The sequence below is a fragment of the Colobus angolensis genome, unplaced genomic scaffold (assembly GCF_000951035.1).
Source record: "Colobus angolensis palliatus isolate OR3802 unplaced genomic scaffold, Cang.pa_1.0 Scaffold255, whole genome shotgun sequence".
NCBI classification, from domain to species: Eukaryota; Metazoa; Chordata; class Mammalia; order Primates; family Cercopithecidae; genus Colobus; species Colobus angolensis.
This window is the reverse complement of record NW_012115766.1, coordinates 1872963-1886899: the sequence shown is the minus strand read 5'-3', so window position 1 is coordinate 1886899 and position 13937 is coordinate 1872963. Positions and strand designations below refer to the sequence as shown.

General features: G+C 38.9%; 1 protein-coding gene across 2 annotated transcripts in view; it reads left to right on the top strand.

Moving 5' to 3' along the window:
- Positions 1-13937, top strand: part of FRY (furry homolog (Drosophila)) — a 272464-nt gene that overhangs the window by 36691 nt on the left and 221836 nt on the right. For both annotated transcript variants that reach the window (XM_011946910.1, XM_011946909.1), the window contains exon 2: positions 11501-11700. In XM_011946910.1, the coding sequence (XP_011802300.1) occupies positions 11501-11700 (200 nt within the window). The remainder of the gene's footprint in view (positions 1-11500; positions 11701-13937) is intronic.

The window sequence follows — 13937 nt, the reverse complement described above, 5'->3', positions numbered from 1 at the left end:
TTACTCTATAGAGAGGATAGATGATAGAATCTCCCTGATTCATATTAATTTAAGGGAAGGCAAGTTATTAATTATTAAGTGTTCACACTGTAGAGATATTGAACAAATGATGTTTTCATACATTTTCACTGCATACTTGTATATTTCGTAGAATCATAGAGGTTGAAAGGTCCATCTAACCTAGGTTTTTTAAGAATAACAGGTAAGGACACGGAAACCCAGTTGTCCAAGTTTCTTCCCTAAAGTCACTGAGTCACATTCGAGCTTAGACCTTTGACTCTGAGCTCAGTGTTCTTTCCACTATATTTTACCTACAAAATGTTAGCTTTGTTGGAGTTAATGAAGCATGTCAGTTTTTCTATAGGCAGATAAGATTAGAAACAATTGGATTAACTGATTAAATTGCCCTCCTTTTCCTTCCTATTTATTTCCATCAGTGGTGTCAGTGTGTGGGTCCCAGGGCAGCAGCACCAGCATCACCTGGGGACTGGTTAGAAATGCAGACGCTCCAGTCTCACCCCACACTCTGACACTGAATTGGGGTAGGAGGTGTCCAGCCTTTCAGGTGACAGTGATGTGCTAAAGACTGAGCACCAGTAATTCCAATTGTAAGTCAGCAGATGTTTTTTTGAAGTTAAGATTTAAAAACTCAAAGTCTTGTCCAAATAATCTACACATTTTGAATTTGTAGAGTTCACATTAATGATGTTTCACGGCATAAAATGAGCGAGTAGAAGAAGAAATTAGAAAAGAGAAGAAAATGAAAAAAGAGTCAGCAAAGGACATGTGAATGAGAGCAGTTGGTCACTTCTCTTAGGGAGAAAAAGGAAGTTGAAATTCAGGATTATCCTGCCTCTAGCAGGTTATTCGATCTCCTTTTGGTGAGAAAGGACCTTGAAATGTCAGTGTAACCTCATCTTCCTCTGCACACGGATCTTGGCAGACATTCTTTCAGGCTCTGATGACAGTACCTACTTTGAAAATCAGGGGAACGTCCATGTAATCTCATCTTAGCAGATGACAGACATTTATAAAGGAAATCACTGAAATGTCACTGTCATTTCTCTCAGATAAAATACTGGAAGGCGGAGGAAGAGAGAAAAGAAAACAGGGCAGACACTTGATGCTAACTTTCTCTTTGTTGAACTGCTTCACTCTCTCCAAGGTATTCAGTCTGGGGAGACCAGAGACAAAAATGGTTTTGAGAGAACATAAATTGAGGTAAGCAGAGAACTGTGCCTTCAAGTAGATTTGCTCCTTGTTAGGATAACAGGCAGTTAAAATTTATGTCATCAATGTATCTAGGAAAGAAAAGTCTCTGAGTCTTTCCAAGGTATGTGTGTCATTAATCAGATCTCATATATTTTTATGGATCCTCCATGTTCAATTCTTTTTTTTTTTTTTTTTTGAGACAGAGTCTCGCTCTGTCCCCCAGGCTAGAGTGCGGTGGCACAATCTCAGCTCACTACAAGCTCCGCCTCCCGGGTTCACCCCATTCTCCTGCCTCAGCTTCCCGAGTAGCTGGTACTACAGGCGCCCACCACCACGCCCAGCTAGTTTTTTTGTATTTTTTAGTAGAAACGGGGTTTCACTGTGTTAGCCAGGATGGTCTCGATCTGCCGACCTCGTGATTTGCCCGTCTCGGCCTCCCAAAGTGCTGGGATTACAGGCGTGAGCCACCGCACCTGGCCCATGTGTTCAATTCTTTTTTGTACTCCTAGCCTTTCCCGAAGTCCTTTTAATGTCTAAAAAGTGCATTTTCATTCATGAGGGCAGAGAACCCAGAGGGAGAGACCTTCATGGCCTAAGGATATATTAGTCTTTCCAAAAAGTATGCAACTGTTCTAACCATAGGAAACCCCATTCTCCAAATTACAACATTTATGTTGTGTTTTGTCATCCCCTAAAGTCCCAAAACTAGCTTATGCCAGAGCAAAGCCTATGGGTAAGGGGCAGTCTTCAACATAGGCAGCTGATTGGTTTTAAAAGACAGCCTGGGAATGGTGTAATACCACTATACCAGCGAATGAGGAATGGATACAGAAACTGTGGTATGTACATACAATGGGATATTTTTCAGCCTTAACAAGAAAGGAAATCCTGCCATATGCAACAATACAGATGAACTTTGAAGACATTATGCTAAGTGAAGTAAACCAGTCACACAAGGACAAATATTGCATGATTCCACTTTTTTTTTTATTATACTTTATTTTTTTTCCTGTTTTTATTATTATACTTTAAGTTCTAGGGTACATGTGCACAACCTGCAGGTTTGTTACATATGTATCCATGTGCCATGTTGGTGTGCTGCACCCATTCACTCGTCATTTACATTAGGTATATCTCCTAATGCTATCCCTCCCCCCTCCCCCCACCCCACGACAGGCCCCGGTGTATTATACTTGAAGTTCTAGGGTACATGTACACAACGTGCAGGTTTGTTATGTGGGTATAATGTGCCATGATGGTTTGCCACACCCATCAACTCATCATTTACATTAGGTATTTCTCCTAATGCTATCCCTCCCCCATCCCCCCAACCCTGACAGGCCCCAGTGTGTGATGTTCCCCGCCCTGTATCCATGTGTTCTCATTGTTCACCTCCCACCTGTGAGTGAGAACATGCAGTGTTTGGTTTTCTGTCCTTGTGATAGTTTGGTTAGAATGATGGTTTCCAGCTTCATCATGTCCCTGCAAAGGACATGAACTCATCCTTTTTTATGGCTGAATAGTATTCCATGGTGTATATGTGCTACGTTTTCTTAATTCAGTCTATCATTGATGACATTTGGGTTGGTTCCAAGTCTTTGCTATTGTGAATAGTGCCGCAATAAACATGCGTTTGCATATGTCCTTGTAGTAGTGTGATTTATAATCCTTTGGGTATATGCCCAGTAATGGGATGGCTGGGTCAAATGGTATTTCTAGTTCTAGATCCTCAAGGGATCGCTACACTGTCTTCCACAATGGTTGAACTAATTTACACTCCCACCAACAGTGTAAAAGCATTCCTATTTCTCCACATCCTCTCCAGCATCTGTTGTTTCCTGACTTTTGAATGATCACCATTCAACTGGCATGAGCTGGTATCTCATTGTGGTTTTGATTTGCATTTCTCTGATGACCAGTAATGATGAGCATTTTTTTTATGTCTGTTGGCCTCATAAATGTCTTCTTTTGAGATGTGTCTGTTCATATCTTTTGCCCACTTTTTGATGGGGTTGTTTTTTTCTTGTAAATTTGTTTAAGTTCTCTGTGGATTCTCGACATTAGCCCTTTGTCAGATGGTTAGATTGCAAAAATTTTCTCCCATTCTGTAGCTTGCCTGTTCACTCTGATGATAGTTTCTTTTGCTATGCAGAAGCTCTTTAGTTTAATTAGATGTCATTTGTCTATTTTGCCTTTTGTTGCCATTGCTTTGGTGTTTTAGTCATAAAATCTTTGCCCATGCCTATGTCCTGAACGGTATTGCCTAGGTTTTCTTCTAGGGTTTTTATGGTGTTAGGTCTTACATTGAAGTCTTTAATCCATCTTGAATTAATTTTTATATAAGGCATAAGGAAGGGATCCAGTTTCAGCTTTCTACATATGGCTAGCCAGTTTTCCTAGCACCACTTATTAAATAGGTAATCCTTTCCCCATTGCTTGTTTTTGTCAGGTTTGTCAAAGATCAGATGGTTGTAGATGTGTGGTGTTATTTCTGAGGGCTCTGTTCTGTTCCATTGGTCTATATATCTGTTTTGGTACCAGTACCGTGCTGTTTTGGTTACTGTAGCCTTATGGTATAGTTTGAAGTTAGGTAACATGATGCCTCCAGCTTTGCTCTTTTGGCTTAGGATTGACTTGGCTATGCAGGCTCTTTTTTGGTTCCATATGAACTTTAAAGTAGTTTTTCCAATTCTGTGAAGAAAGTCATTGGTAGCTTGATGGGGATGGCATTGAATCTATAAATTACCTTGGGTAGTATGGCCATTTTCACGATACTGATTCTTCCTATCCATGAGCGTGGAATGTTCTTCCATTTGTTTGTGTCCTCTTTTATTTCATTGAGCAGTGGTTTGTAGTTCTCCTTGAAGAGGTCCTTCACATCCCTTGTAAGTTGGATTCCTAGGTATTTTATTCTCTTTGTGGCAATTGTGACTGGGAGTTCATTCATGATTTGACTCTCTGTTTGTCTGTTATTGGTGTATAGGAATGCTTGTGATTTTTGCACGCTGATTTTTTGTCCTGAGACTTTGTTGAAGTTGCTTATCAGCTTAAGGAGATTTGGGGCTGAGATGATGGGGTTTTCTAAATATACGAGCATGATTCCACATACATGCAGTATCTAAAATGGGTAGGTTAATGGAACCCAAACATAGAATGGTGGTTGCCTGGGGCAGGGGGACGGGGAAATGGGGTGTTGCTAATCAATGGTTATAAAGTTTTAGTTAAGCAAAATGAATAAGCGCTAATGATCTGCTATACAATTGCATGCATAGCCTAACAATAATATACACTTAAAAATGTGGTAAGAGTGTAGATCTTCTGTTAACAAAATAAAATAGAAATTATTTTTTAGAAACAAAAATATATTTAAAAAATAAAAGACAGGGCGATATGGGAAGCTCACAAGATAACGTCATCACATTCATGGGTCAGGTCCTGAGTTGACCACTCCGTAACCTTAGACAAGTCACTTAACCTCTCTGAACCTGCATGGTCTTATCTGTAAAAGGGAGATTAGCCTTCTAGGATTATTTTAAGAATTAAAGATACTAATTCGTCTGGAGATATCATGTAGATTCTGAAACGTGAACTATACTCCTATAGTTCATGTAGATTCTGAACTATAGGAGAATTAAAGTGTATGTAAAAGGAGGAATGTATGCAATCCATAAAAATGGGAGGAATATTTCACATTATCAGAATTTTATGGAAGTTAATCAGAAATTAATTTAGCCTGCCTTTGGATATACTTTTCTTCCAATGCAAAAATTGTGTTTCGGTATATTTTTACATGATATTCTTTTGTTGGCCCACTTTAAAATAAGTAATTATTTAAGAATCATCTATCACTTTGTTAAGCAATCTTTGTGTGTTGCTGAAACTAATTGTTTTTTCTTGTCTCAACATTTTCTATTTCTTAATATTCTTCAGAAGAAAATAATTCTTTCTGTCATGTTTGGTTGTTTTCTTTTTCTTTTTATCCTAATTTACTTTACATGACTTTCAGGGTTTCTGGCCATTTGAGTATTTGCAGTACCTTTTTACATGCCATTTCTTAAGTTCCCTCATACTTGCTTTAATGGACAATTTGTTATTGCTCTATACACAGAGTGACATGTTCACAAAGAAGCTGCGTCATACTTGGTTTATGTTTTATGAAATGTTCCTCTACTGCCAGTAAACAAATTAAGTCTTAGGAGAAAAGGCATTTGAGAGGGAAAGTGTGATCCTAAAGAAAGATCCCAGCTCTTGGTTACTAACAGGGTTTGCCTTCAGAACCCGAAAAATGAATGAAGTATTGAGAACCGGCAGAAAGAATAATTTATGTACAACTATGAACAAAGAAATCTCATAATTTACTCCTTTGTTGAAAGATAAGGTTACATCAGTCTCTATAAAGTTAAGTTGTTTAATCAGATCACCTTTCTAGGAAGAGTACTACCTTGAATATTTGGTTACTGCATATAATTCCAGGAGCAATTAAAAGAAAAAGGAAGCCATTTTTTATTTCAAATACTCTGGGTAAAATTCCAGTAATGGGAGCGTCAGTAAAAGCAATGCGTGTTTTGAAAAATTAGCTCTGTGCTTGTCTGTCTTTGCAAGCTGGTGAAAAAGCAGGCCAAACATCTCTGCTTCCTGAGGAGTGGAGTACTTTTTGGAGGAAGATGGGGAAGCAGTGTGCTCATTGAGCATTTTAGTTCATGCCCTTCACAGGCTGGTTAAAAGTCTCATCTCCATGGTAACTGACACACAGATATGGGGCAGGCCAAATGCATGGATCAGGAAAACAGATCCTGCCCAAGCCACGTGTGCCTGGATTTTCTTAGACACCAAGAATACACATAGCATTCATTCCTTCCTGCAGCAGCCCTAGACTGTAGCACCTGAATGCCTGTAGATAGAGAAGAGCAGGTCCCTCTGGCCACTTACTCTATTTCATTTTTCCTTGTTCTTTTAGAATTTATTGCAGTCTGACTGTGTGGTATTTGTGTGTATGTGCGCGCATGTGTGTGTGTATATACACATGAAATGCTGATTATGTTACCCCTCCTGAGTACAACATAAGCTCCATTAAGGCAGGAACTATCGCTTTGTTCACCAATATCTTCCCATGCCTGGAACAGTGCCTGAAGCCTAGGCACTCATTGAATAAGTATTGGTTGAGATGAATGAGTCAATGAACAATAGTTTCTAATGAAAGATGGTATTACTTCTCTGAAAATCTGATTGAGAAAACCAGTTGCTTTCCTGTAACATCTATGCCAGTTAGCCTCTGGGGCTCTTATATGACACTCGTTTCATTTCAGTGTTGTAATAAAAATGTAGCTGAACTATGAGCTGTGAAGGTGTTTGTATTGGTGCTACAGTTAGGAGGGTAGTCTGCCCTGGAAATGTTGGTAACTGAGGGAAACTGTACTGAAGATTTAAACCGGCTGAGAGCAGCCAGCCTAAAAATTAAGCTATAAATCAGTGAAATTGGGGAAAAAATAGTCATGTTCAAAAGATCATCACATGCAGCCAGAAATAGATTTAATAAACGGAAAATGAATGGGCGTCACAACTATAAAATAGACTTCTCATAATTTAAGGAACGGACCCTGCTTAATGTAAAAGATAGAGAGCCCGTGAACACAAGAAAACACTTCCTGAAGCCATCCAACAAAACCAATTAGGAACAGAATTTGGAACAGAAATAATAAAGGAACATTAACAAAACCCATTTAAGACAAAAGAAGGCAATGGAGAAAAAAATTAGAACGTGTTAAAACCAAGATTAAAATGTAAATGAGAAAATATAAAGAGAAGGCAAATTTCAAACGGATTCAATAATTAGAAACCTAATTAATATGTGAGAATGATGCTCTTCTTCTCCACTCCACACCAGCCCCCACGACAGGAGCACTGGTGTGAATGACTTTTTAGAGAAATTGAGCTGTTATATGAAGATAGATAGATAAGATGAAGGAAAGGAGAATAAAGGCTAATGGAATTGGAGCTAAAAAATTCATCACATGGATGCCACTGAACCGTACACTTAAAACAGACTAAGATGGTAAATTTTGTCTAGTTTACCACAATTAAAAAAAATAAAAACAGATTTTTAAAAATTCATTATATGCAAGAAATTTTAGTGGGGGTTTTTAATACAACAAATTAAGCAACAAGAACAATTGTTTCTTCAACAAGTATTTGGATGGGGAAGATGTGACAAAGATTCTGTCAGGATCCTTTCATTGGGAGAGATCCCTATTTCCAGAGACCCGGCATGAAGAGAAGGCTGACCCTCGGGGCAGCTGGATGGCACTGGCTGGCAGGGCCCAGACCAAGCCAGGTGGAGGAAACCATACTGACCTGGACCCTGAAAGGTAGGAGGATTTGCTTGCAGGACTGGACAAAAAGTAAGGAAAGCACCCCAGGTAGAGAGGAGTTGATTCAGTCACTGCCTGCATTTGCAAACCTGGAAAATGGGACCTCAGTGTGGCTAGTACTGAATCCATGTTTTATTTTGTTTTTTCAATCAAAAATAAATTTCAATTAAAAATCAGACCTATGAAGGAATAGATTTAATTCTTGAGAGCTAAATTCTTAGAGGCAGCAGACTTTTCCCTTTTATACACCAAAAGTTTTTCAGTTTTATCTTCTTGAAATGGAAACCTTTGGAAATTGCTATTAGTCTTTTTCCCACCTTTTTTACCTTTCTGTGAGACTTATGGTCCTCATAATGAACATAAACTGTAACACCAATCGCAGCCCTCAAGCCTGCGAGACTGTCATATTCAGCCAACTGCGTTTTTAAGTTCTGGTGGCTTTCTAAATTATGCGATTTTGTTTCTTCTTTTGCTACTAGCATTTCTACCCATAGAAATTACACCCCCTCCCTTATAATTTTCTGTTTCCAGACTGTTGTGAATTTAGAAACTAGACAATTGATCTTACTTACATATAGATTAAGGGCAAGCACATGCTGTGAGAGGGCCTGATGCTTTTCTTTCTAATGATAATGCTCTAATATTTACACCAGTGTGGACTTTGTGACTCAAGTTTGACTACCAGGGAACATGCATTTCCCGGTCTGTACTATATTGTCACCAAATAACCCAGATATTGAAAGGTGCCATGTCCTAATATTTACTTTTGAAATTATCCTGAGGCTAGGATTTACCATGAATTAATTACAGTAGGATGAAGAGAGGTTTCTGAAACTTGGAAGTGGACCTAGTTCAAGTACACTTCCCCCGTTATCTTTCATGCATCTCCAGCTGCCTAGGTTGATCTGTGTTTGAAACTCAGACTGATGAGTGACACCCCGCTTTGAATCATTTTCTGCTCTGGTACAGGGCTCTGCTGGGCTAGGATAGTTCCAGCTCAATAAGGCTGTTCATACAGTTTTACCTTTTTGAATATCACCTCTGTATTCACAAAGATGTCTGGCTTTGAAGTACAGGTGAATAATATTTTTTATGATAGCAGCGAATTGGCACTTTAGCCGTTTAAATGGAGAATTTGTCTGAGAGGTTTTCTGGTGTCTGCATTTCAGCTCTCTAGTTCAAAATGCAGCCTTGCAGGACTGTCAGAGGTCCTCTCATGAAAATTTCACTCTCATGAAAATGTGTGCACTGTAGTTAAGACTTTCAGGCCCCAAAGTCATGCAATTAAGGATCTTGTCTTGCAATAACTGTATATTATTACATCAACCCCATTATTGCTGCATCTAGAAATGGATCAAATCCTGCGGAAACCCAAAGATAATAAAAAGTCATACTCCAAATAGACATTTTAGGTTTATATGCCAGTCTCTGGTTCTGTGGCACGATGCCTTTGATCCCTGAGGAAGATGTCTTGAGACATTATGTCCTTCTCTAAGCTGGTATTGGGGAGGTTTCCTACTTCCACTAGGTGCCTGCACTGGGGGAGTAGGAGGTGAAGCAGAGGAGTGGCCAGGACTTCATTTTCATCATTTGATTTTCAATATGCCCCTTTGGAATCAATAGTGCCTTTTAGTGCACTGCTTGCCTTACCATTTAATTTAAAGTCATTAAATTAAACTACTATCTATCACAACTACTGCATCCTTTCTTAAAAGACTCTGACATATTGTATCTCCTCATGTAGTTCCTATCCCAGGAATCCCTTTCAGACCTGCAGAAATAAAGTCAGGTGACATTTTTAGTTAGTTATTTAAGGAGATTTATTGAGTATTATCTGTGCAAAGAACTTCGGATGACATCTGGGAGTCTACAGTCTTATTAGGAAACTTTTAGGGGATATTGCTAGAAGAGTATATGGTTTAATTATAGGGCCGACCCTAGACAAAACCTTGTCTCCGATCAATAATTACTTTACTTGGCAGCAGTCTTTTGAAAGTGTTTCATAGGTAATGTAGGATATGCCCAACAAAGCAAAACACGGAACAGTTTGGGTTAAATGTTCAACTCTTGTAAAGGAAACGAATCAGTGAGGATTGGCCTAGTGGAGGTAGGTGTTGTGGAGATGAGACTAGAAGTGGCTCTGAATGAAGAGGAGGAAGAGATGGGCAGAAAAGAACGGAAAGGAGCTGCAGAAGAGAAAGAAGGAAGAATAAATGGCCAGTGTGCTCACAGGCCAGTAAGAGCATCAGCAGGACTTGAGTGAGGATGTGGAGGCAAACTACTAAAGGCTCTCAAAACCAGGCCAGGGTGCTGAGGCTGGATGATGTAATTGAGAGCTATTGAAAGTTTTGAGCAGAAACGTGTTATGATTAAAGCCATGCAAAAGAAAGATTAGTTTGATATGGAAAGTAGATGAAATAATGTCCGCAAAGAAGCTATTAAAATCATCTAGCCATAGGCTTCCAAGGGCCTGGATAGGATGTGGCCAGTGGGAATGGAGAGGAAATGAGATAATATGCAAGACATTTTATTATGTTTTTGTCACTTGCGAGGCCATATTCTTACAGTTTAGTGGTAGCTGAGATCTGGAAAGACCGTTCAGATGTAAGGGGCTCCTCAACTGTTATGTCAGGTTAAATGAATTACAGAGGAAGGGTAGGAAAAGTGAGGGAGAGCCATCTATGTAACATTGGGGACATGTTCATAATTTAATAAAATAAACAACATGTTATACTGCTTCCTCAGAATTTGGTTTGACACAGAAAGGAGGCAAGAGAAGCCTTACATTTATTTGTAGTTATGAAAAGAGTATCAAACTTTCATGGAGAACTTTCTTCTGCCTTTAATATTGATGACACCACCATTCTCTTGATATCCAATCCAGTGTCCAAACTGGAAACTCACTTTTTACTTGACTCTTTCCCTTAATCTCCATATCCAGTTACCCAGAACTAAATACTTATGTCTAACTGTATACTTCCTGTTCTCAGCATTCCCAATGCCTCTATCCTAAGCCCTCTTGCTCTTACGTTTCTTTCTTTGGATATTAATAACTGACCATCTTCCAAGGGCTTGTGTGGGAGGGGTGGTAGAATTTAACATATCAAAGTACTGTAAAAAGTAGAGACTTGGAACTGCATTTATGAATTAAAAAAAAGATTAGCAACTGTCTGATTAAAACAGTGTCTGACTCTGTGGCATTCTGAACAGAGGCCACTCATCAAGAGTTTTAAGAGCTGCCTCTGTTGAAGATACAGTACTCGTGGGGAACCTACGTATTTTATAAAGGAAGCACAGAGGTGTCCCAACTTGAGCCGAAGGGTGGCGAGAGTGAAAAGTTAAACCCACACCTTGGACGGCAAACAGGGCACTGGCTGAGCCTTGTATCTTTCAAGAGGTGCATCCCTTTCTAGAGCAAGAGCCAGCTTGGCTTCTGAAAATTGATTCTTGGAGATTTCTGGAAGGAATGACCCCAGAGTCTTTTCCGTTATTAGAATGAAGCACGGAAGACAGAGAGCTCTTAACCATGAGGAAAACCTGGACAAGAAATCACTTTTTTTCCCATATACGTTTTCTACCCGTTTTCTTCATGGGACTGCTGTTTCCCTAGAGCAAAAAATAAGCCGAAAACATCTTAAGTATTGTAAGATTGGTCAGCTGTAGTATGAGCTTCCAATATAATTTACCTAAAGCAATGTAGTGACTAGAATTTTGAGATGACCAAATATGATATAACACAAACATAGTATAATGAAAATAATAAAATTCTGACACCATTTCCAAAGAATAAGGCCAGGTTATAATATTAAGTGTGACTTTCTTGATACGATTCATATCCTGATATTTACGGTTTAACACAGTCCATCTGAATATTTATGACATTATTTTCAGCCAGTAAGAATGCCCATTCTGTTTTTCAGCTTCTCCCGTTGGCAACGGTTACATCAAGCCTCCGGTTCCACCTGCTTCTGGCACGCACAGGGAGAAAGGGCCGCCAACCATGTTACCCATCAATGTGGACCCAGACAGCAAACCAGGAGAATATGTCCTCAAAAGTTTATTTGTCAACTTCACCACTCAGGCCGAACGCAAGATTCGTATCATTATGGCAGAGCCCCTGGTGAGTACCTGCCGTGGAACCTGCCTCTTCGAAACTTCTTCTGTATGCTGTTATACTAGATTTAAACACTCTAACAAAAGATGGATTGCTTTTCTTCTAGTTTGTAAAGGTTCTTTAATATCATAGGTAATGTTTCAAAGATAATAGTTAGGTTCCCTGATCTAAGAGAAACAATTTGAGTGTCGAGGATTTTAAAACAATCTTCAGCAAATACTATTCAGTAGCATGCTTCACTGCGGCATTTGGGACTAATAAGCATAATTTAACAAAAAGAAGTATCAAAGAAGTATCAGTCATAGAAAAATTGTGTTCAGAGTCTCTGTGATATATGTATGTGTGTATATATATATCATACACATATTTTATATATATGGCAAAATCTTTTGTCCAGTTTTTAAAGTAGATGACAAGAAAAATCATTTTGTTCAAGTGGCTGTGTGGACTTTGAGTTTGAGAAGTTAAGGGCTTGGTACCATATTGTCAGAGGAAGTGTTTTGATGAGTCGTTCAGAAACACCATTTCCATTTCTAAAACGTGAAAGACAATACATTCTTGACTTACTTACCTTTAGTTCCCTCGTTAGACACAGGATGCCCTTGGATGTCAGTGTCTTTGGTTGCAGATGCTTCTGCTAGAAAATAAGGCAGGTGTGAGTCCGCCTTATGTTAATTGCTCTAACAGGGCTCTGAAGAGCCCTGAATCTCTCCAAAGGACAGTCAGAAAGGAAGGAAGTGCAATTGGTAGATTCAGATTACTTGTGTTCTAACCTTGGCAGGGCCACACACAATAAAATGAAAGGAAAAGAATTCAGAGTGATGCAGCTGTTTCTGTGAAGTGTGACTTTGTACCTCCTATGAGGTTACTGGGGTAATAAGAAGATAATCAGAGGTTTGCTTTGCAGAATTATAACTCAAAATAATTAAATACAGTATTCTTAAGCCTGCAATACATGTCTCTGAAAATATGTAACAGATGATGCGCATCATCTGTTAAAAATGACCTTTACAAGAATTACAACATAAGGTTTGGGAATCAGAATTCATAAACGTTTGTTAAGTGTGTTTACCTGAAAGTTACAAACTTTGCTCAATAAAATTTTTATTAGATCAGTGGATGTTACGTTGATCCATTCTGTTCATAAAATTCTCTTCATTTATTGAACTTCCATAATTATGGGAAATGTTTCTTGCTTTTACAGTTTAAATCATCTAAATTCATCCTTACTACAGGACCTTTATTTCCATTCACTCATGTTTTTGTGTTTCTGCTCCTCTTACTTCTACTAATAGCTGATATCTGTGGTGTAGTTACTATGTGCTAGGCATTGTGCACAGCTTATTACCTCCTTTAATCTTCGCAATGACCTTAGGTAGACAGCATTTATTTCCTGCTTACAGATGGGGAAAGTTGGCACAGAGAAGGTTAAGTAAATACTCAAGGTCACACGGTGCTGATTTAAACTCAAACTAGGTGGCTTCAGAACCCACATCTGAACCCCTCTGTACTTTATTGTAAAGCTTTCCTTGGTCCTTCTTCATGTAAAGACACTGTTGCAGATACTGTTGCTAGCTTCTTAAAACAAACCAACACAGGACTCTCCTGTAACTTGAATCAGCTACTTCAAGTATCCAAAGTCCCATTGCCCAGAACAGGGCTGACCCTTGGAGCCTCCAACCCCTGAAGCAGCCCAGACTCCTCCCCTGGTGGAGGGCAAGAAGCTACCTCCATTTCAGAGGATGTGGGTCAGTTTAAAGAGAGAGTGGTGAGGCACAATAAAGATTCATTTCACCCTGTAGCCCTAGAAAAGTGCAAAAATGACAAGTCTAGTCTCTTTGAAATTGTGTGTCCTAATGAATTTTCCTGAGGAGCTGTGAAGTTGTACAGAAGTTCAAAGAGATGCTTACACAGCTAGGTCCTGATACCTTTTGAACCATCCATGTTTCCAAAATAATAGTTTACTGTTTTTTTAAGAATTCATGAAGTAAAATAGTTTGGATTTAACTTTTTCCCTCAAGTCAGGTTGGAATTTGTTTGCATGGAGTTTGTTTTTTCTTCTTGGAATAAGGATTAGGTCTGAAAAATGTACATGTGCCATAGCGTTCTTTTAATAGAAGTAGACATTTTTGTTCCTCTCTCTGATACAACTAAAATGTCCCCAAACAAGAAAAAATTTTGAAGTGTAAGTTCTTGTCATAAGGAAATCTTCCTTATGTGCTTAGAGTGAAGGATTCTGCTGG